General features: G+C 38.9%; 1 protein-coding gene across 5 annotated transcripts in view; it reads right to left on the bottom strand.

Moving 5' to 3' along the window:
* Positions 1 to 24,706, bottom strand: part of TRAPPC12 (trafficking protein particle complex subunit 12) — a 62,138-nt gene that overhangs the window by 33,952 nt on the left and 3,480 nt on the right. For 3 of the 5 annotated variants that reach the window (XM_063125130.1, XM_063125131.1, XM_063125132.1), the window contains 4 exons: positions 19,993 to 21,185; positions 14,955 to 15,071; positions 9,423 to 9,536; positions 8,085 to 8,223 (listed from right to left, as the gene is read on the bottom strand). In XM_063125130.1, the coding sequence (XP_062981200.1) occupies positions 8,085 to 8,223; positions 9,423 to 9,536; positions 14,955 to 15,071; positions 19,993 to 21,180 (1,558 nt within the window). In that variant the 5' untranslated portion in view covers positions 21,181 to 21,185. Of the gene's footprint in view, positions 1 to 8,084; positions 8,224 to 9,422; positions 9,537 to 14,954; positions 15,072 to 19,992; positions 21,188 to 24,706 lie in introns of all 5 variants that reach the window. The other 2 variants (XM_063125128.1, XM_063125127.1) reach the window with 1 other exon arrangement.

Genomic DNA, 24,706 nt, shown 5'->3' with positions numbered 1-24,706 from the left:
TTCTGGATCTTGCGCTTCTACTGTAATGCTGAAAGGGGAATTGGAATGAGGTAGATGTGTAGGCTACAGGCATGTATACAGATGACGCATCTCTCTGCACTTTTAGACATTAGAGTGAAATCACAGAATGCAGAAGTGTTTCTCAAAATGTCTGAAATTACTCTTCATGGGACCGCAAAATATCAGTCATTATGGTGGGCAAGGTTTGTGAGGAAGGTGAGGTATATATCACAAGGACTTTTAACGGTTCTTTGTATAGAATCCCTTTGTACTCGTCTTCTCCTTTCATTCCCTTTCATTGGGACCTGGGCCCACAGTTGATTTCACTGTAGTTGTATTCCCAAACATACTTCATTCTTCTTCCTCTTCGCCAGAGGAGTGAGTCACGGAATGGTATGAGGGAATATAAATGAGTGCAAGTGGGGACACAACTGCTGTGGGGGGTGAAGCCCATTTCCTGCCCGTAGTGACCTTAGTCCTTCAGAATTAAGCCTGCTCCTACCTGCAAAGCACCATTCTGGGTGTATCCTCACAATGCTAGAGTGTGACGGAACCCCTTTATATTATATATCAATTCTATGCATGGTGTGTGTGTGTATGTATGTGTATACATGGAACATTCTTCTAATAATTACTGCATTGTTTTTCATCACTTCCCCACAGCCACCTATTCCTCATTTATCAAAACATGGCAGGAAATTAGTAGACTTCAACCCATGACTTTGTGTACCAGACAGTTCCCTTCTACCGTAGGTGGGGCTCCTCAACATCTATCGAGTATAAAAATGTGCTCTACTCTAGGTCAGTTTTTAACAAAGGGAAAAGTGTCAGAGAAAAACAGCTTCTTGGAAAGAGATGGGGGAAAATACAGCTATTTTTGATAACAAATTGTTTGGCTCAAAAAAAGATATGGCCAGCCATCTGAACAAAGAAACAAAAATGCTTCCACCAAGATGACACTATTTTGTAATTAAAATCCTATGCTTAGAAACAAAGACATGCAACAAAATGAGATTTCCATGGACACAGAACAAAAAGAAAGATTTCGGGCTTTCATTTTCCAAGTCCTTCTGTTAGAGGTTAAGGGTCTAATGGTCTAGGACAGCCTTCCTCAACCTGGGGTGCTCCAGATGTGTTGGACTGCATTTCCCAGAATGCCCCAGCCAGCTGGCTGGGGCATTCTGGGAGTTGTAGTCCAACACATCTGGAGCGCCCCAGGTTGAGGAAGGCTAGTCTAGGAGAACTATTTTTAAACTAAGCAGGTGCAGACCTGGTCAGTATTTTGAAGGGGTGACAACTGGGAGTTCCATGTGTGAGCGTGATATAGATATAAAATATTCTTTAAAAAGATTCTATGTAAGTTGTACTTTGATGAAAAATAAGACTAAGAACAAAGAGGTGGTAAAGAAATTGAAAATGAGTTGCAGGGTGGTGGTGGTAAAGTATCAAGCTGCGAAAGGTATTATAGGACTAAAGCAGAGTTGGAGCAAGGGGGTGGAGGGAGACATGGCAAGAAAAGAAGAAGTTATTCGACTTAGCCTTGATTACCCTGGCAAAGGAAATTGAGAGAAAAATAATCTTAGTAATTCTTCGGACACAGGATTTCCCTGTGCTATGCCAGTTATTGCCAGCCCTGACGATGCTATGTAGAGAACTAGCCAGGTAATAGCTGCTGTCTTTTATTTGTTTAACAGAAAGAGAAAAGGATTGAAAATATGAACACCCCTCCTCCGCAAGTCCTCATCATAGGATACAGGGAGGTTCAGCTATAAGGGTTTCCACTGTGGAATTCTGGATTTTGAATAGAAGGAAAACACTTTCAGCAGCAGGCGTGAATGTAGGGTGTTACTGTTTGTGAGGCAGCCACTAGAGGGGGGACACAACACACACATTCTTCAAGTGTGCTTTGTCAACATGCACACGGGAAGAAGAACAGTTCCTGTTCTTTCTCAACCTTACCTTTCTTCACCCCCTCATGTCATAATTACTTAACCAAAATACCGTAACACCGACAGTTGTTTCAACATTTTAGAAACATGCAATATATATATATATATATATATATATATATATATAGGGCAAAACTAGGAGGCGGTTAAAAAATCTCTCTTCAAGAGAAAGGGAAACTTTCAAGACCTTGTAACAGATGGAAGAGGCATAAGATGGGGTACAGATTTCTTATTTTAAAGCCAGGCTTTCTAATGCAACAACAGCTGTACAATTTGATAGCTGCCACATCCTAAAGGCTGGCTGGTGCCAATGATCAACATTTTAAAACAAGGTCCCCACTTTTATTTCTTTTTTAAAAAATTGAAGCAAACTCTGTATAATGGAGGATCTCAGTGTCCTGTAAATAGAATATACAAGTTTCAAAGAATTTATCCTTTATTTTCTGATTTGATCTCGCATACAGACACTTTCTGAAGCCAAGAGGACCTCCACCCCTCAACACACATTGTTCTCAACTATAGAAGCCCTTTGTCTGGTGAAAGAGATTAACTAAACTCTCGGGAGTCAATCTTTCCCTTTTAAGAAAAGAATCAACAACTAATATAGACGAGATTTCCAGGTCCTAACCAAGAAATTCTAGCTTATCGGAATAACAGCTCAGAAACAGAAAATGCTTTCACCACCCCCTCCCTTTCTCCCATCTGCTGTGCAACTAGAGCTTGCTTAAATGAGAGGATTCAGAAAATCAAACTGATCCATGATTTTAAAGGGCCAGGCTATATGTCACACTTTAATGAGTGATCACATGGAAACGTACCCCTTTCTGTGCGTTTAAAATCCTGTAGGCTTTCTCCTGGCAAGAACAGCTTCTTGACAGAAGAAAAGAGGAATTGCTACTAGGCTGTTCTCTTTTCTTTCGCTAAACCACTGCACCAACTAAATAATGATTAGAGATTCCAAAGAACAAGGGATTACCATAGAACCAAAGAACTGTAGGTAAGTTCCTAAAACTTAATATCCAAACTAACCTATGTTCTCTGCTGAAAGTACCTTTGCAGAGTGGATGCTGGACAGCAGCTTTCTACTAGAACTCAACTTGGGAGTTTCAAGCAGAATGAACAAAAAATATATCTTGAAACAGTCACTTTAGACAGTCAATAAAGAGGAACCTTACAGTGAGCTGAGTGGAATTCAAAACTTAAGTGAACATGGCCCAACTGAGGCTTCCCATCATGCATACCCATATTGAAGTAGACACACATGCAATCATCATACAAGACAATCTACAAAAATTGTTACAGGGCTTTCTCCACTGTGGCACCCCGGTTGTGGAATGAGCTCCCCAGAGAGGTCCGCCTGGCGCCTACACTGTACTCCTTTCGTCGCCAGCTGAAGACCTTTTTATTCACTCAGTATTTTAACACTTAATTTTAACTTAAATTTAAGTTTTACTGTTTTAACTCTGTATTTTAATCTTATATCAATTTTGCTGCGTAGTTTTATCCTGGTTGTGCTTTTTATACTGTATTTTGTATTTGTGCTTTTAACCTGTTGGTTGTTTTATCATGGTTTTAATTTTTGTGAACCGCCCAGAGAGCTTCGGCTATTGGGCGGTATAAAAATGTAATAAATAAATAAATATAAATGAAATACACAGACTTGGAGTTTAAGTGAATCTAAGACTCATTTGTGCTCCCTTTTCCACATAGCAGGTAGAACATCATATTGAGTGGTGTGATGCATTTCCCAATGGATCTGGTAGGGCATGCACATGAACAGGAGTCCTGTACGCGCCAACACAGGATGAAAAATATGAATGGACACTAAGCTTCTGTAGAGACATCGCTCACACATTTTGAACCTGTAATCTGCAGCCAGGTGAGATTCCAAAGAAGCCAGACCTCTGGATTATACACATTATGGCATGTATAGAGAATAAGGAAAGTCAGCTTCACACTAATTAACAAAAGGTGATGCAAGAGTGTTTCAAAATTCAAACTGAAGAAAGAGATAAGGAGAAGTGAAGTATATTTGATGTGCCAGTAAAAAGTTAGAATTTAAATTGGGCATCTGAGATTCACACAGAGAAGGTGAAAGAGGTAGAAGATAGTAAACATTTCCTAAGCCTAGCTGCACAGATGCTAAGGATGACATAGTACCAGAGGCATCCTTGGAAATCCATAATATTTCTAGACAGAAATTCATAAGCTGTTCAAAAATTAAACACATTGCACTTAATTCAATGAATATTTTGAATTGATCCAAATTACACACATGAATTAAAGGAAATGTATTTTGCACCACTTTCATAATCATTATTTATTTGTATCTTGACACATTTGATTGCAAAGTGCATTTTAATTGCCTAATTCGTTTAACTATTGTGAATCAAAAATGAGATAAATAAATCAAAGATTTTACAGTTATGCTTGTTACACCAAAAAATGAAAAGAAATATTAGCAGCCATCAGCATATTATCATGGATGACAGTTACTGCACAGTAGCTAAAATATATGTATGATTTATGTTTATTTTATCATTAAAATTAGCTGCTTAATGACACAGTTTCAGACTTCTTTTTCAATATTTATTTCAAGGCAAACTTAAGTTCCCTTTCTTCCTCTTAGGCCATCAGGAATAATAATGTGGCCTTCAAACATGACCAAAATGTGACAATCTTTTCCGAACTTCAATTTAGTACATCAGCAATCTTCAACTACAGAAAGATCAGCTGGATCCATGCATTATCTGACCTTTTGATCTGACAAAAGTTCAAGTTGGAAACTCTTTATTGTTAAGGAAACAGAGGTAGGCAGTAAAAAAAATATTTATGGTCATTCATTGATTATTCTGCAAATTTAAAGCTCTTCTTTTTTTTTTAAAAAAAAAAACACCTCTTGACAACGCTGTGATCTAGTGTAGACATAACGCTTAACCATAGTTAATGCTAAACATATTATTGACTTAGCACAGGATAAGATCCCAGACACACAGTGAAGCCATGTGTTAGCATGTATAAGAGGACATGTATAAGAAGAGACTGGCAACATTTGCTTGTTACTTTACAAGAAGAGGCTAGTCAAAACGAGAAGCTCCCTTAGCCATGTAACACACAGTCATACTTAATGCAAAACATGATTTACAAACTCAATGTTGTTGTTGTTATTATTATTATTATTTATTTATTTATATAGCACCATCAATGTACATGGTGCTGTACAGAGTAAAACAGTAAATAGCAAGACCCTGCCGCATAGGCTTACATTCTAATAATGCATGCCATTCTTTCATATCATAGTTTGCAGCCGATCCTTAACTATGATTTACATATCCAGATCCTGAACCATAGTTAAGGAAAGCAGACCATGGTTAATACTTATGTCTGTACAGGATACATAGTTCATCTCAAAACCTACTTGGACTGTTACTGAAAGCCTTTAAGAATCAGACCTAGCATTATTCTTATTATTTAACAGCTATAATTTTCTAAGTGCTGTATAAAGATTAAAAAGTCAAGACACGCCCTGCCCACAGATTCATAATCTGGCAGACATAACAGCAAAATTGGAGGGAAGGAAGAGGAAATAATTTTCTCCGGTAGATGGAAAGGGCTAAAGTGGTCTCCCCATTGCAAACAAGTTCTTCTTGGGAGACAGTGGGTGTAGCATCTTGGCAGTGGCCAAGATCACAGCGTGCTTCCTTTCAGCTCTGCAGTCCCAGATTAGGACGTGCTAATGTCAAAAAGGAAGCCTTCCTATAAGCCTTCCAGTCCATATTATTGGGACCGTAATAACACATAGTTTAAAACTTAGACCACATAGTTAAACTTATTAAATGCTACTGAGTATTGAATGTTTTACATAATAAACACATTCTTTAAGGTGTGACCCTCTCTACACTAGCCTCTCTCCCCCATTACTGCAACATTTGGCTCACTGTCTGGGCACATGATGTACTCATCAACATGTGGTACTCCTGTGATTTCTGCTTCCACAGTCAGATATTTTGCAGACCTAATTTATGGCAGTTTTCTCCTTTATTGCGCTATCACTGCAGTAGTGATTTCATTGTGGAGAAGCTGTGCAGTATAGTCACTCGTATCACTGGAAATGGCTTCATTCAGAAGGACCAGTTTGACAATCTTTCTTGCTCAGCTTCACCTTAGAAGGGGCGGGGGGGGGAGTGGCTTTGTAGGAAGGAAATATGGATCTCTCCTCCATTTGCTGGCTGTTATCAACAAAGCTGGATGGTTGGCAATTTAATTTTTTTAATGGTACTTTTCAATGCACACCTACAGAGTTTTAAGGCTATGAGGAGTTGCACATTTTTCTATTAACTTATCTGGGGGGAAATGGTCCTGCGGTAAGGCACACAATGTGGGCTTTGTGGTCCCACAAGTGAAAGAAAAAATAGCAGTGGGCTTGAAGAGGAGAAGGAGAGGGACTATGGGCAGCCACTTGTCCTTTTAGATAGCCGCCAAGACATGTTTGAGGGGTGGAGGGCAATGCTTGATTAGACCTCCTTTTTTCCTCCTTCTGAAGGGCTTCCCACCCTCACTCTTTTTGTTCTTTCAATACTCAATCATAAGGACAGTGAAAACAATGTTATTTCCCCCTACCCCCATTCCTCCGTGAAGGAAAAAAAAGCTTGCAATGTCTTTTCAAGCCTTCCCACTTACTCCTTTCTTTCATTCCTCCTTCTCTCTGCTAGAATGCTGACAATGCAATCAGTTTTATTATGGTTTTAATTTTTGTGAACCGCCCAGAGAGCTTCAGCTGTTGGGCGGTATAAAAATGTAATAAATAAATAAATAAATAAATAAGAACACATTTCTACTCAGAAGTAAGTCACATTGGCCCCGTTCAGAAGACACCTTAAATCACGGCTTTAACCACGGTGAATAAAACTTTTTGCCTTATTCACTGTGGTTAAAGCCGTGGTTTAAGGTGTCTTCTGAACAGGGCCACTGACTTCAATGGGGGTTATTCCCGGAAAAGTGAATATGGAGGCTGCCCTGCAAGGGACGAGAAAAAAAGGTGTGCTTGAGACATGGCAATTGGGAAAGCATGGGAGAGGTTACTGGATTTCATGTTGATTTGGAGTGGAGATTAAATAATGCTTTTTGGTGGAGGGGGAGAGGGGAGCATAAGGTGGATTTGGGGGGAAGGGAGGGAAGCCTTTTGACATGAATAGTCTCTGTAGTTCCCAAACCTGAGCACAGGCGAGCAAGGATCCTGAAAAGTCAAAATAGCTCTGAAACTCTAAAGTGGGGGGCGGGGGGAGCATACGCAAGAGAAAACACATCAACTCTCCAGAGTTGTGGGACAAGTGAAGGATACCTTTGCAATTGGACACAGGACAATGGAAGAGACTGCAGTGGGGATGGAAAAAACCTCTTATCATATAAAGTCATGCACACAAGCGCACTTTCATTAAACAATGTTTTTTAAAAAGCTCTGAGGCAGCACAGGTTATGTTCCAGCCACCTCCCACTTCTCATGCAATGAAAGCACTACACAGTAGCATGTGACAGGTTATCACATTACAAACTGATAAAACCCTGCTCATGTGGTTATGAATTTCTTCCACAATTGCAGCAGTACAAACTGGTATGTGGTAGAGAAACATTGTAAATACAGAAAGACTTTATACATACAAAGGATACTGCACAGTATTTATTGATGCATGCCTACAGAGAAGTGATTGTATTGTCAAAAATATCAGCACAGCAATGTCTCTGAAACAAAAGGGCCTGGAGTGCAGACTCTATCCTAACATCTAAACTCCTTTGTACCTGCCATTGTTCTGTAAAGTATAATCGCTGTTGATCAACTGGAAGTGACTTTGAAAGAAAAGAGAACTTCAAGAAGTTACGACTTTGTCCAGAAAGTTGTCTTACTTAAATGATGAAAACCTGGGTTTCATCTAATAGGATCTGTGTACAGTCAATAGAATGGTCTATCCAGCCAACTTTAAGTTCTTGCAAGTTTCATTAATGTCAACGTAAGGTTTAAGCACATTATTAATTCTTCTACTAAAATTAACAGGCCCTAAATGCTCTTGATGTTGGCTGTATAATTCCAAACCATTATTCATATTAACAGTACTAAAAACAGAATATGAACAAATTTACCTTTGCGTCCTGGGTATACATGTGGGTAATATTCATAATACAGATCAGGCTGGTCTAGGTTTCCAAATGGTTCGAATTCCATTTCAGCGTTTTGGAAAAGACCCAGTTTCACCAGGAGTGCAAGTCTTACAAACCACAGCTTGAAAGTAGAAAAAAAGGTTTCAAAAGTGTCAGATCATTTGACAGCTTTAACCATTAAAAAATAAACTAAACTTCACTATCAGTTTTCTAATCTCTTTACTGTTTTACTCTGTACAGCACCATGTACATTGATGGTGCTATATAAATAAATAAATAAATAAATAAATAATAATAATAATAATAATAGGCTGACAAAGGCACATTCACAGACACCCATAAAACAGGTACCTATATAACAGTTTTGTGAACTGAGCAAAATGAAAAAGCCAACATATCTAGAAGTTACTGTGTCTTCAGCTAATTTTGACTTTATTTTCTGCTCTTCTACTGCAAATAAAACATTGACGTACCTCATATAGTTGCAACATAATGAGTTGCAATTTTTTTCTACCATTTGCCACAGCACTGCTAGATATTATAAAAATGTATGTATTGTTCATGTTTTCAGCTATTCACATTGACAAATACTTGGAAGAAATCTTCATCACTGAGGTTTTCGAATATTTATTTTACTAGCCACACTATTACAGAACAGCCTTATATTCTTTGTATCAATAATATTTGAAATTGAAAGACTGCAATTGCTTTTAAAGGAATACCTACAAAAACTATCATTACAGTGCTCCTGAAAAGCTATGTAACCCAACTCTCCTTAAATTAAAGATCTAGGCACAAAACAATTTGCGTTCTTATTAATATCATACTATGCTTTTCTGGGTTAGAACAAGGGCAGTAATATATATTCTTCTCCAGCGACATAGTGAAGCCCACAAACTTCTGCTTGCATTACAAATCTAAGATTTGCTTTTGTTTTCCAGGATTAAACTTGCACATACAACGGTAATGCATTTGAAAAGTTTATAAACAAATGGAGGAGGGATAGAATTACAAGAAGTTGGGAACAAGCAATCCCAACTGGTCAGAATATTAAACTGGTGAGATGGGAGCTGTTTCTTAACGCTGGACAGGTGTATACACTGATGATGCAACTTATGTGCAAACTAGAATATATACATTAGCTCCAGGCATCTAACTTGTGTTACATTTCCAACAGGATCCTTGAAGTGAAATAAATTACCTATCCTGCTTTAAAGTGTACGTTTTGCAACTCCAGACAAACATGAATGTAACCAATGGATAACTGTACCCATTACAAAACTGCACCCAAACTTTTGCTTGACTGAAAGGCAAACGTACCTGCAGAGAGTCTGTTGTATGACTTGTGGGTAGGCCACTTTTGCCATAGCCTTGACCGTGGGCAGTCAGAAGTCGTCCACATAAGTCAACTGCTGCTCTCCAGTTTTTGCTGCTCTGGTGGAAGAGGGGTGGGGCAAGAAGAAGAAGAAGAGTAACAAATAAATTCAACTGCCTAAAACTTGGAGCTGCTTATTTTGCTTGAAGCAGCTACAGCTAACCATTAGTAATAATGACAAGGTCAGTAAAGTTGGCCAGTAGGAAGTAGGATGTCATTTGTCAAAGCTGCTTGTAGAATTAGGCAAAAAGCAGAGCCAGGCATGACTCACAATTTACAATTAGAAGATTGCTAGTGTAAAACGATACACAATTTATTTTGAGGGGCCAAAGATTCTTCCATTCGGAAACAGTGATCAGTTTTTAAGCCATCTGAAATATGCAAAGAATCATATCTATTCTCTCCAAAGAACATTGCTATTTTATTCTTTCTGGGATCAAATTACGTTCCTATTAGTTTTGAATCAATGAATTCATGAAGGTCATTCAATACAGTTTACTTGAAAAATACAGCTGGGTCAAAATGAACATTTTAGTGAATATAAATACTTGAGATTTGAGCCATTCACCTGGATCTAGTACCAAATGAAAGAGAGGAATTATCTCCCTCAAGAAAAAGAGTTGTCAAACATCCACACAAATGCATTTCATTTTCTGAACCTCAACCTCACGGATGCGTTCACTAGACATATGACAGAAGCACAGAAATAACACAAAATTTTTCTAACTCCTGCAGTGGGTACCCCAGGGTCACAAATTATCCAATGCCAGAGGAACTTCCTCAGAAAAAAGACAACTTATGCCCATCCTGACCCAAAGCTAAGAGAAAGAAGTAGTCTCTTGCTTCCTGTCAAAGTGACAAGAGGAAAGAAGACTGTCTTTGTATGCCCAATACAGACAGTACAGTGTGGAATCAAGAACAGTAATGGGGTTATGGGAGAGAAGAATGAATTCCATCCAGACTTTCCAAAAGCATTGCATTGACCAATTACTGGAACAGGCTCCAGCCAGGTGATTTAGCTGCTATGGATATACTCTAGATGTGTTAAGTTGAAGTATTGTAACTATCTTGAATGATTGTATTAGGAAACAATAAATAATAATAATAATAGAACTGAGTGAGCTTTTCTTTTATTTATTTATTTCATTTTTATACTGCCCAATAGCCGAAGCTCTCTAGGCGGTTCACAAAAATTAAAACCATAATAAAACAACCAACAGCAAAAACTTTTGCTTTTATGGTGCAAAAGTTAACTGTACAATCTACCAATCAGAACTTCTGTTACTGGGGGGTGGGGGGGGGAGGGAGAGAAGAATCCAGTAAAAAATTAAAATGTGGGAACTGTGAAGATGGGGTATTCTTAATTAAGATGAGGTATTCTTACATAAGGGATAGTAATTATGTTCTATACAACTGTGATATTGTTAAATAAAGGTCCATTCTTTAAGAAAATGTACACCTGGCAACTATATAATAATAAGGCCTATCTATCATGTAATTCCTTTTGGATAGTTCTTTTTGGACTGCTCTCTCGACAAGAGACAGAAGGGAAGTCTTAAATCATTATGGGTGAAGCCCCAGTTCTGCTGAGCTCGCTGGCTGAATGTATCTCACTACAGTGGAAGAAGAAAATCATGCTATTCATTTGTTAAGAAGAGAGTGTCGTGACATTTATTAAAGGTTACCACGGTACTACTGCATTGGCTGTCTAATGAAATTTCTGGGGAAGGTGAAAGATGCTTATGGAAAAGCAACTTGGGAAAAAAGGTCCAAAATGTTCTACCTGAAACTTGGAAGAAAAGTGTGTGTGTGTGTGTGTGTGTGTGTGTTGGCGGGAATCCTGGGATTTAGTTAGTAAGCTTCTCCTTTGGCTGTTTTATTACAATTGTCCCACAAACTTACCTATGATATACTAAAGCAAGGATGCAACTCCCATCAACTCTCACCTCTGATTATGCTGGCTAAGGCTGATGGGAGTTGCAGTCCAACAAATATATGGAGGACCACACATTCCCCACTGCTGCTTTACAGGAATCCTGCAAGGTAGGTCAGCATTATTGTCCCCGTATTGCACGTGGGAAGCTGAGGAAGACAGAATAACGGCTTGCCTAATGCTACCTACTGACTCCATGACACAGGTGAGATTTGAATCAGGATCTTCCTGCTTCAGAGCTCTTAGCCACTAGACTAAGAAATGTATTATCATCCAAATTTCATATCCCTTGTTCAGGTACAGATACAAAGCATCCTGCATTTTAATGGGATCACCGCCACCGGAGGACACGGAATCATGGGAATGGGCACCATCTGCTCTTTGATGTATGACAGAAGTACATACGCAATGAAGGTTAAACAGTTCACGTGATACAGCAGAATAATGGTCCAGCTATAATATATAAATGGATGTCTGATTACAAATATAAATTCAAATTTTTGTATTACTGATATTAAATTTCTGATGACCATCTGTTTAGTCTTCAGAAGTGAGCTACTGAAGATTACTCATCTATCCCCTTAAGAGAAACAAAGATTAAGAAACTTATCTTTCTGACATAAAAATATTAACATTAAACGCAAGGCCACTACGAGCCTGTTTCATCATACCATCTGAGCAACAGACAACTTAATGGTCCCGAGGTTACCACCTCTGAAAAAAGTGAAGGCTTTATTCAGGATGAAGATACCCACTGGAAGGAAGCATTATTTATCAAATGTATAGTTCCTTTTGGTTTGATTTTGAAAAACATCACATTTTTGACCCTGTTTAGAAGACACTTTAAATCACAGCTTTATCCACAGTGAATAAAGCAAAAAGCCTTATTCGCTGTGGTTTAAGGTGTCTTCTGAACGGGGCTGTTTTGTTTCAAATAAACCATAGTTAACATTAACCATAGTTAGCCTGTTCAGATGACATGAGAAGCTGTGGTTAAGCAAAAATAGAACTGAAAGCTTCCAGATTCTTCCTCCTGGCTACATCAAAGGAGAAGAAAGGAGGGGAGGGCATGCAAACCTGAGGCTCTTGCTCAATCATGTCATGCTAAATAATGGTTTAATGTGATGCCCAAATGCAGCCAGTGAGAAATCCCAAATAAGATTCTACCTAACTCCAGGCCGCCCCAGAGTACAGAATGAAGTCTACTGTCATGTCCCAATTCCAATGTTTTTAGAATCAAGTGTAGAATGACGTCATAACTCCTTAAAAAATACAACTTAAACTAGGAGGATTTTTTGGGGTAAATTTTGAAGTAAAACTTCTTGGCTGTATAAAGACCTAGAGCTTATTATATTTGACAACATATGGGAATTCAACATTAAACCAGAAGGACAACTAACAGAACGTATATGGTTTTTTCTGAATGGAGTCTCAAAACGGAGTCATTAACTCTACATGCGACACCATTAAAATGATTAAAACGTCCTCCTCCGTTTGCTATGACATTCTTCTCCAATGTAAATTACTCTGGTAGAACACTTTGACATTACTTAGAAAAACTCAGTCAGTAACCCCCTTTTAAGGCTAGAGTTTGCCAAAAGTTATTACTAGCATAAATCTCAACAATGTGTCAATAAATATTGCAAATAAAAACTTAGTCAATTTCTTGTATATTTTAGGAATTGAAGTGTATCAATTGCCTATTGTCTTATTAATGCTGCAATCCCATACTCACTTACCTCAGCATATTCAATGGGAGTACTCTCAAAGGGACTTACTTCTGAGTAGATGTGTATAGGATTACACTGTTAAATTATAAGAATGCTGTGAGGGTTATTCATTTCAGGAAGAAGTTAAAATGTGAACTCTTGATATAATGGAGGCTAATCATTATATATTTTAAGTGCGTAACAGGCATTTTATGAATATTTGCTACTTTAAGGCAGCGATATTACACAGAGCGATTATTTACTTCAAATGCAACTGAATGGTTTAAGCTTGAATGTTCAATATATTGCCTTAAAGTGCAACACATGTACTTTATAGCCTCTTTGGACAAAATGATTTCAAAATCAATGGCATCCAGACACCAATCAACTATTATTAATACAAATATGTGGTGCATCTGAGATGGAAGATCTGGCCCACTATTTACTGCAATGCTGGCTATATTCCAGTTGTAGGGAACATTATTTGTTTCCATTTCTTGGGCATATGAAAAACTGGGTGGTTGAGGACAGAATTTCCTCTTACGAGGATCTAACCAGTTTGTGACTCAGGGGGTTGTCCTTTTTGTGGTTAAGGTGGCCACTTTAAGGAAAATAGAAAAGGAAAAACGTGTTTTAAATGAGCCATGTAACAGCTTTTAAATCTTGTGGGGCCTCAATAGGAGCATGCACTTTTATCTTTTTAAATATTGTATTACCTTAATATTAGACTTTTTAAAAGTAGTGTTTTAAGATTCAAGTGTTTATTGTTTGTTTTAACACATGTTTATTGTGTATGAAATGGTCTGAAGACTTATCCAATAAACTTTTGATTTGATTTAGTACAAAATTTAGTACACAATCCTATGCATGTTTAGAGAGAAAAAGTCCTGTAACTACAAGCATGGCTGACTGGGGAATGCCGGGAATTGTAGGACTTTTTAAAATGTCTATACATGCATAAGATTGCACCCTTAGTGGTCTTTTCAGTTCCGAATTTAAGACTGAAAACTGAATTTCCAAGCAGCAAATAAATCAATCCACTGTATCAGTGAGCGACACTGCATCATTTTTACAGTTTTGTCCTTCATGTGTGGACAAAGGGTCTCAGGTTCAGTCCCTGAGATCTTCATCTAAAAGGATCAGGTGATGGAAAAGACCTTGGCAGGAGACCCTGGATATCTGCTACCAATCAGAGTAGACAAGCTAAATGGACAAATATACTTCTTCTATTCCTACTATATCTACCACCGCAAACACTCCTCTGTCACTGCATTCTCTCTATTTTTGTACACTTGTGGAAAATGACAACTGAATAGCAGAGGCTGATCTACAGGTGGTGAAACCTCTGGCTCTCTGGAAACACTTGAATGTTAACAAGAAAGCTGCTACTGTGCTAGAGAGGTACAGTAGTTTTGCCTTGCTCTGTATTTATCTTCCTGCCCACCATCCGTCAGAAGCTGGAACTCAGGCAGCTCTGGATAAGAAGCATGTAGTGACAGCAGTAGATACCAAAGTGCATTAAGGACTACATATTGTGCATAAAGCTGGAGGGAAGATCAACAGCACAGAGGCAGAAATAGGAAAGAAAAGCAGCCAGTGTTGCTGGGCTGGGATTGAATCAGAAGTAATTAGATAGGTTTGGGGCTCTGGACCATGTGAAAAGAAGATTGTTAGGATGTAACTGTTAAACTTTGGAATTCTGCCAGCTCTAGACTAATCATTGGAATAACTGAATATGAAATGTAGGGCTTAAACTTTCAAGTCTTCATTTCTAACTAGCTAGAGAAGAACCCTAGGGTTTAATATGTACCAAGGACTAACACAGTGCTACTTACGATCAGCTGCTTTAAACCCACAAAAGACTGTTCCACGGAGTTGGCATTTAGAACCTGTCTTTTCACTGCAGCCTGCTCACCAAGGAATCGTAGCATTAAGTCTTTTACTGCATCGCCCTAAAGGGGGGGGGGGAAATACAAGAATTTATCACTTGAAGTTTCTATTATCCAAAGTGCTTTTTAAAAACACAAATGTCTTCCATTAATGGAAAACTACACACTTGAGATATTTCAAAATCCCACCCCGCCACAAGGTGTTTTGTATATTTCTTACGTGCCTTGAACTCTCCTGCATAACAATGGCCTTGAATATTGTAACACGTCCTGTGTTCAGAAGAGAAAACTTTTAATAATTATTATGGTGAAAATAGCTAGAACCTTCAATTATATGGTAAGGAAGGAACTGACCATTTCCACATTGGCTTTACAATCTGTACAGGAAGTGTCTTGATTCCGGCCATTGGGCGGTATAGAAATGTAATAAATAAATAAATAAATAAATAAAATATATGCTGTTGTTGCTTGGATGAGATTTGGCCGATTTCACTGAAGGATGCAGATAATGTATTATGAGAAGTCTGGCCCACTACTTGCCTGCTTACCCCTTTCTCTTTATAGCTAGTAACAACTAGCCAGCCAAGGTAGGCTGCCTGGTCAGAAGGGTGTCCAAAGCACCTTTTGAAGCAGAATGCATTCTCTATCCCTTAAGGGAGGCAGTGGTGAGACCCCTAATTTATTAAAAAAAAAATCTATTTACCTCAGCAGGTCTTAATTTGCCTTTCATGGGATTCAAACTATACAGGAACTAAATTTGTTAATTTTACCACTGAGTGCAGGATTTCACCTCTCATAAATTGCCAGTGGGAAAAGGCCTGATCTGGATCGGGGCCATTATCCTTAGCAAGTATGTGAGAGAATGCATATATGTCACTGAAATACACATATGTCTCAGAGTGAGATGGAACTCATAGCGACAGTGAAACCAAAAGTGTCCCTACAACCTCAGTGGAAGAGAGTCCAGCTCTATTGAAATAGGCAAATGGTTGTCTTATTTCTTTGGTTTGTTAAATTTAGTTTGTCAAAAATCTCCAGTATTTTTTTGGGGGGGCGCTTAATTTTAATCAATGTAAGAGAAGTGCAAGCTATTCTCTTTAAAAAAATTTTTTTACAGGTATTGCAATAACAAGTATTCCAATAACATAATATAATATTAAGTGTGCTTTCATTTTTTCTTTCAAATATTTCAGATCAAATCCTCATGGTGTATTGGAACAAAAAATCAACAGGGCATATTTAGTTTTTGTTGTTTTAGCTTTGTTTGCTAAATAAAAATACAATAAACATACTGAATTAGATCTCTCTAGGGCAGGGGTGGGTAACTTGTTGCTCTCCATTTAGTTGGGCGTGTGGTTCCCATCAGCTCTAGCCAGAATAGCCAATGGTGAGAGATGTTGGCCAAAACATCTGGAGGGCCAGAAGTAGCCCACCCCTATTCTAAGGCATCAAAACATTTTCTGATGTAAATGGATTCTTTTCTATGCAAATGAACCTAATTGCAAATTTTAAAAAATCCAAAAAAACCACATCACCAGAATGGGGTTAATTCTTCACCCCTATTGAGGTTGGAATCCAGGCTGGACACCTACACCTGCATTTTACATTGCAAAAAAGAAAAGGTCTCACCGAAAACAAGTAATTCCGTTTCTGTAATGCAAATGGCAGGCACGGGCCCGATCCGGATCCAGATCACAGCATGGGACAAAGGGTTAAAAAACCCTATCACCCGTCCCCCATACCAGGGTGTTGATTTGGCTCATCACCCCTCCCACATTTTTGTGGCAATTTGTGGGAGAGGGAGGGGGAAACCTGCAATCAAAGGAAAGAAAAAGGAAAGGAACCTCTCGTGCAAGCACTGAGTCATTACTGACTCTTGGAGGGACGCCAGCTTTCGTTGACATTTTCTTGGCAGGCCTTATAGAAGGGTGGTTTGCCGTTGCCTTCCCCGGCCGTTATTACCCTTCCCCCAGCTAACTGGGTACTCATTTTACCGACCTCGGGAGGATGAAAGGCTGAGTCGACCCGAGCCGGCTGCCTGAAACCAGCTTCCGCTGAAATTGAACTCAGGCGGTGGGGAGAGTTTCGGCTGCAGAAACTGCTGCTTTACCGCTCTGCGCCACACAAGGCTCTTAATCAAAGGAAGAACTACGTAATTAACTTCATATATAGTTTGGCCCTGAGCGAAATAGCTGAGCAGGTAGTGACTGGGCACTTCGTTACAGTCTAGTTTTTAGTATAACTTCGGGATGGAAACTATCTTGTTTTCCTCATTGACCAGTTATGCTGGGATGGGAACCATGAGAAGCATGACTGTTGATTTTTCTGGCCTTTTAAGTAGTATTTGATATCGTTGCTCATCACATCCTTCTGTATTGCCTTTGTGGATTGCATGCTGGAAGCACTGCTTCGCAGTGATTCCATTCCTACTGTGAAGGGTAGCTCCAATAGGTGATTGCTCTTCCCTGTGGGATCCTAGAAGGTTCAATTTGGTCTCCCAAGCTACTTAACATCTACATGCAACTCCTGAGTGGTGTCCTCCAGAGTTATGGACCACTCTTATTCATCCATTGTTGATTTTTGTGTGTGCCTAATTCAGCCATTCATCATTTCTTTTAGTAAAAACTAAATCTAGCAATGATCTCAAGATTATTCTCATCCCTCCCAAATTTTTATTTATTTAGGCATACTACAATATATTTATTGGGGTATGCTTGGATGCAACTACATAAAAATTGAAGTGAAATGCAACCAGAAAGCTGGCCTGGATGCAACCACCAGTAGGTTACAATCTTCAAACCATCTATAGGGCAATTTCACCAAGGCTCATTTGAAATCTCTAGAAATACTACAAGGCAATTATAAAGATCTTCTAATAAAAGAACAATAGCTAGCAAATAGAACTACAGAATAAAAATTAGCTGCCAACTCCATGCCATATATAAAAAGAGGACAAATTTTAAAAAGGACTGAGCTAATAGGAAAGCGAAAATACAAGCTGAAGAATAACAATGACCGGGAGGATAACAAAGGTCTCAAATGAACAAGAAAATTATACAATTAATAGTTAATATTAATTGATTTTATTGCTATTTTATTGTTCTTACTATGGCCAACCTGAAAATGCCATGTGGCAAAATAGAAGTTAAAATAAAATAAAGTAAAATAAGCGAAAATACAAGCTGAAGAATGACAATGACCAGGACGATAACAAAGGTCTCAAATTAACAAGAAAATTATATATATATATATATATATATATATATATATATATATATAAATTAATAGTTAAAATTAATTGATTTTATTTATTGCTATTTTATTGTTTTTACTATGGGCAACCTGAAAATGCCATGTGGCAAAATAGAATAAAGTAAAATAAGTAAAGACAATGGAAGTAGAGACATTCAAGGCAACCTGCATGCCTGAGATTGTGTGAGGTTCTAAATTTATTTATTTCAATTTTGGGGGGGCTGCCTTCCAGTGCAGGGTCCATCCCACGGTGGTGTACAACAATAAAACACATAATAAATACTAAAGGAGTATAAAAACCAATAAACGCAGCAAAAAAGAAAGTGGAAAAAAAGAGCAACAACAGGCCAGAGTAAAAGAGTATGTTTTCAGGCCCTTTATAAAAACCTGTAGTGATGGGGCGTGGCAGATGAGGTTTCTTGATTGCTTTTTTTGTTTGGTTTTGTTTAATCTCTACATTCTTTACAGATTCAATAAAATAAATAAAACACAACCATACACATCCTAACTCATAGAAAGCTACAGGATATGTTGCTTTTTATAACTGCTGAACCATGCACTCAAAGTTAAAGTATTTCAGGCAAAGAGAGGTATGAGTGGAACTGGCTCATTTAAGCTCTTGGAAATTCAGATTCTGGGCCATTAAAATCTGACATTTTTTCATGTTGCCCTTCAAACGACACCAAGGCAAAGTCCACGCATTCTTAGCAGTTTTCCCAACACAGTTTATCCAAACAAGCTGAAAAACACTGCCGTGTTTCCCCCAAGTTCTACACTCAGCTGCACGTACAGATAACAGCTGAGCCAAGTCTTGGCACATCCTGGCAACATCCACTCTGGATCAGTTTCCATATTCAGAGCGCATGTCAATGTCCCCTCCAAGGACAAATGAACATTTCCTCAACCTGACACCTAACGAATTAGTGATAATTTCTTACTATTAAAATCAAATTTTGATGCTATTATTCCCCACCTCTCCCACCAGAATGTAAATACAGCTCCAACTAGCTTCATATGAGGGCCAATCAGTTGCTCAGCCAACATTTTGATTTTGCAGCGTACAATGGGGTGATTCTAATTTGACAAACAGTTGCGAGAAGAGGCAGAATGGTGTAAGGGATACCAATATGACAACATTCCTATAAAAGAGATTATTTAATTTTTTGTAATCATGTATGAAATAACTGATAGGAAATTTCAGTATCTTTTGAATAGGAATATTCAACTGAACTCTGAGCTTCATGGATCTCTTCACCAGGCAGAAAGAAAAGGTAGCAACAAATTCAGATATACAGAGAATGAGCTGATAAGTAAATGAAAAACATCGTTACTGTTGATAACAGGCTACAGAGATCTCCAACAAAATCTTGCAGTATATCACCAAGCCTTAACAGGAGTGCTTCTGTTCAGGGTTTTAGTCACCGAAGAACAGGATCTATGTAGGGTTTGCAGACGGCACTTTTTTCTTTCCCACCCTCCTGAAACCATATTTTACTGTGCTATACAGGCTAAAGGACTCAGGACTAAGGCTGTCTGTCATGCCTGAACCTGAACCCCTTGTTCCTGAATAGCCAGGGTAGGGGATATTGGGTGGGGAGGAGAGGTTTTGCCTGGCCATGGATTCTGGCTTTTTTCTTAGGGATAAGGCATAAAGCAATTAGAACATTGCATATGCCATCGAGTTTACTAGCCATAGTATTCCAAGTAGTAAAAACCATCAGAAGTCTCTTACCTGAATGTTGTCAAATTTTAATCCAGGCATTGTAAGATTCTCTTTGTCTATGAAAACATTATTGATCTGCTGTGTGGCTACTGCAATTAACACATTCCTAGTTCCATCGCTAGGAAGCCAGGCATCATTTCTTCTGTCCATCTCACTCATATTCAGTACGGATGAAAAAGGATCGTCACTGCCTTGAAAAACAGCTTGAATCTGGGAAAATGGCTTCGGAGATTGTGATATTTCTGGAGAAGATGCAGATCTCCCAGCTTCAGTTCGTCCATTTTTAACAGAGTATTTACGGTCAGCAGAGTTGTGAAACTCCCCAGTTGCTACAAGAGAAGACATTTGTTCTGGTACAGATGAACTTACATTAGGATTACTGACAGAAATAAAAGAGGATGTAGTAAACGAATCAAAAAAATCAGAAGCGAGTGTATTAGTATTAATGGCTTCGCCAAAAAACTTGCTTAGACTTGGACTAGGTTGAACCACCTGCGGATGAGTTTTCACTGGAGTCTCGCTTATACCACCCAAGCTAGGTGACTTCACCATTTGAGGCTCAAAGCCATCATGCAGAAACTGTTGCTGACCATTCAAGCGACTGCTCTGGCTGAAAATGGTACACACAGGAAGAGGTTCAGAGTCAACAGGTGATTTGCTGGCAAGTGGTGAGGATATAATCTCCTCAGATTTGCATTCGCTGTTTGATGCAGAGTTAAGCAGTTTGTCACTTTCTACTTCCAGTTCATCTTTTGCTGGTTCCTGCAGCAACTCTTCTTTTAAAGAGGATTGACGATAAATTCCAGTATCAGAAATACCTTCAGGTCTCGTTTCACTCTCATTACTAATAGCTTCTTTTCCCATCTCTACTTCTGCTACATGAATATCTTTTGCTTCCATTTGCTTTACAACTTCTTGCAGACAACCAAGATCACCGGTATCATCTTCACTATTATTTGGAGAATCTGATATAACAACGCTCTCCATCATGTGCTCATTAAGTTTATCTATGAAATTACTGGAATCTTCTGGGATTGTCTCGTTTTCTTCAGATTCAAACTCATCTCCTCCAAGATCAATAGTTTCTTCATGAAACATAAGTTCTTCATGACCTTGCTTCTGGATAGCACACTCACTTTCTACTGCATTTGAACCTCTTATCGTGGCATCTTCAACATCACCTTCTTTGTTTTCCATAGTTGCTCTAGAGAAAAACATAAGAAAATAAGAACTCTACTAAGCAATATGGAAATATACAACTCTTTATGCATAAAGCAGGAACATGGGGTTCTATATAGCAATTTCAATAAATGAAATGCCCAGTAATTCAAAATGCAAAGGACCTTGAGAAAAACAAAAGTTCACAAAAACATCTAATGAAGACTTTAATACTGTGTCTTCACCAGTGTTATATATAGGTTGGGGTCAGATGGGGTTTGTAGCCACATTAGGTACTCCGCGGCCTACTTGCATAGTGGTATTGCCCTGCTGCTGCCTCCCCACCCAATACAAACACCTGAGCTCCTCCTGCCTTTCTCATTCACAGCGGCATACAGGTTGGCCCAAGTACTAGAGTCTCCAACCACAGAGCATTGGAGTTGGCCACTCATTCTGCAAGTGCAGCTGACTCCAATGCTGTACGGTGGAGATCCGTCTGGGTCAGGCCTCATAATGCTGTGAGCAATGCAAAAGCTTACATTGGGAGGAGAGGAATGGCTTTGCACAGGCCTGCGTGACAAGAGGGGGGGGAACTCTGGGGGAGGAGACAGTGCCAAAAATGCCCAAGTAAGCAGAAGGGGGAAAACGGAGGAAGAGCAGATCAAGGAGGCAAATGGCTGGCTGATCCTGCTGTCACTCAGTTTTAGCCAGTGTGATAGGAGGTGTGAGTTCTCCCCTCCTCCAGGAATGGTCACAGGGGCAAGGGGAGTGTTATCATAACATGCAGATCCATTGGCCATGAGGTTCCATGAGAACTGGAGAGAATATTATACTTGTCTGTGTAAAACACTCGTAGACCAGGGTAGCTAAGCAAGGCAGGAATGAGCAATGGTGGGAGGAGGGCGACAAGTGACATTTGTATAATTAGAATTGTTACTCCTTAATCTTAAAAAACATTTATTTTTCAATTCAAGATTTATGGATTTACTCTATAAGTTAGATGTTGCTTGCTCTCTCAATTTGGTGCACAGACTCATACAGTTCTTGGGCATTCTATGCAGGCAGCTTGGAATCACTGGAATATAGAATCTATGTCCTCCTTTCATGGACAGATTTTTAAATAAAGGTTGGTTCTCAAGTATCTTCCTGCTCCACTGCACAGTCCAAGGTCAGTAGGGGTGGTGGTGGATGATTCCTCCATAGAACAAGTTTATAGAAATAGTACTCTTGAGGACCTAGATAGCACACAACCTGCACAAATGCATTTCCCCAGTTATCTCAAAGTCAAGGGATAGGGAGCAATGCTTTAATAGTAGTTAGTACAAAGGGCATCCCTGGTTTTAGTACTCAGTTTCCAGTGATGAGGGTTTCTTCTACAAGGGATCTCCTATCCTTTTCACTTGCTTTGAAAAGAGGATTTTCCATGCATTGGTCATTAAAATCTTACATTAAAGCAATATGGGCACAGGAAGAACAGAAGCAGACTGTTACTGAGAAAATTCAGAAAAATTGTGGGAATGCATAACGTTTCCAGTAACCTATGAACTGCTTTTGGGGGGAGGGCAAGTAGATCATGGCTCCCTGACTCGTCTTTAAGAAACTGACAGTGGTGGAATGTTAATTGCCCCTTTCCATAACACAACAGAGTAAGATCCAAAAGTGAAAAGCTATAGCTGAAAGAATCTCTGCCAATAGAATGTTTCCGACCCACAGGAAACTGTATGAACAGAATTCTAGATGAAATGGACCCTTTGTCTTATCCAGCATTGCTCTTCTTATATCCATACTTCACCAATCATACAAAATGAAGTAACAGCTATAATAAGATGCATAGTGGCTGCACAATAAGTCATGGTCTGCTCAAAGTTCTCTCTGACTCTGGGTTTACTTCTTTCAGATTATTGTGCACAGCTATGATAGTGCCAACATGATGTTAGGAAAATCTGGTGCGGTGCAAAGATACATTTTTCTGGTTCCTTTGTTTTACATTGAACAATAAAATCCTCTTTCTTTTACTGTTTGTACCTATGTGCACCGCTCCGGAATCTGCTTTAGCTAATGAGCAGCATATAAATACTGTAAATAAATAAACAAACTGTTTTAAATCACCAGCTCCACCTCATAATTATACTTGTTCCGAGGTTTGTCGAGTTAAGGATTTCTTTGAATGTCTTGTCACAACTGTTTGTGTCATTTTTCTGGAAAGCACTGTGTTACACAACTTTATTGAGGTGATCACCTGACATGTCATTGGGAACAATAGTGGACAAGACACTTAGCGACTGCAAGTACTATCTGTCAGAACTTTGATAAGATAATGGAAGTTTTCAATTGCTTTGCCAAACAATTTTGCCAAATCATGGTGCCAATAGACCTCAGTATGGAGAAAGCAGTATTACAAAGTCAAAGTGCCAACATAAACTCACAGATTTAGCTATTCTAATGAGATATTTGTCTATTTTTGTTCCTGGCAACTTGGCACTCCAGGGAAAGGAAATGCATTTAGGCTAAGCTGCAGAAATAGTCAATATTTGACTTTCTACCCTGACAGGAGAAAGAAGGCTGGCAGCCTATTTGAGGAGCTTTGGAGTAAGGCATACCAAATATGCCATTACAATGGCATAGAAAAGGATATGGGGAAAGTGAAAAGGATATATAAGGAAAATATGCAGTTAGAGGGGTTTTAAATTTGAGAGTACTCTTGAAAGCAACTTTCATTAAGGTCCCCAACTCTGCAATTTTGAAGAGTGAAATATGGTTATCCAAAGCCAACTGCTTCACTCTGTTTAATGGTTGGGCTGGCCCTGCTGTGATGTCTTGTGCATCAGCAGTCACTTACAATGCATCACTCTCACATGTAACTTGTGTCCCCATAGACAGTCAATCCGAAATGACCAGAAAAACAGTCTGTTGATACTGGGCTATGACAAAGCACCTCCCCAAAACAACGACATTGGTGCTTTCCTTACCAAATTTTATGGTAAATTATGCAAACTAGTATCGTGAGACACAATTTGTGGTTTTTCATACTTGGAATTGTGTACCCAGGCACTGGGTAACAAAGGAGATGCTTTGGGTGCTGTTGTCTTTAAGCTAGTCTTTATTTGCAGAAAAAGCCTTTTCTAAGTACTGTGTAAGTAAGAGACACTTTCTGGATACACTGCTGGTCCTCACAAATCAGCAGTGTCAGGAACAAATGCTGCTTTCCCCTTCCTCCTCTTTCTCCCTAGCACAAATTTCCATATTAAGTAGGGTCTGTAACTATGTTTGAAATGGATTTCCAAATCTTGCTCAAGAGGCAACCCAGTTAGTGATATTAACCATGGTTAGCACCAGTGCAAATACTAAATTATGTCTAAACAGCATAGATAAGAGAACAATTTGTGACAGACATTGGCTGTATTTGCATGTCACACTAAGCCACCCAGTGAATAAGCTATGCAGTGTGGGTTGTTCATGGAACAATCCATGGTGTGCCAAACAAATAATTAGGCGCATCATGGCGTCTTCTCCCTCCTTCCCCCTTATCATCTCAGTGTCTTTCATGGCAGAACCTATCTTGTCT

This window comes from Elgaria multicarinata, chromosome 4 (genome assembly GCF_023053635.1).
Source record: "Elgaria multicarinata webbii isolate HBS135686 ecotype San Diego chromosome 4, rElgMul1.1.pri, whole genome shotgun sequence".
Lineage (NCBI taxonomy): Eukaryota > Metazoa > Chordata > Lepidosauria > Squamata > Anguidae > Elgaria > Elgaria multicarinata.
This window is presented reverse-complemented; position numbering and strand designations above follow the sequence as displayed.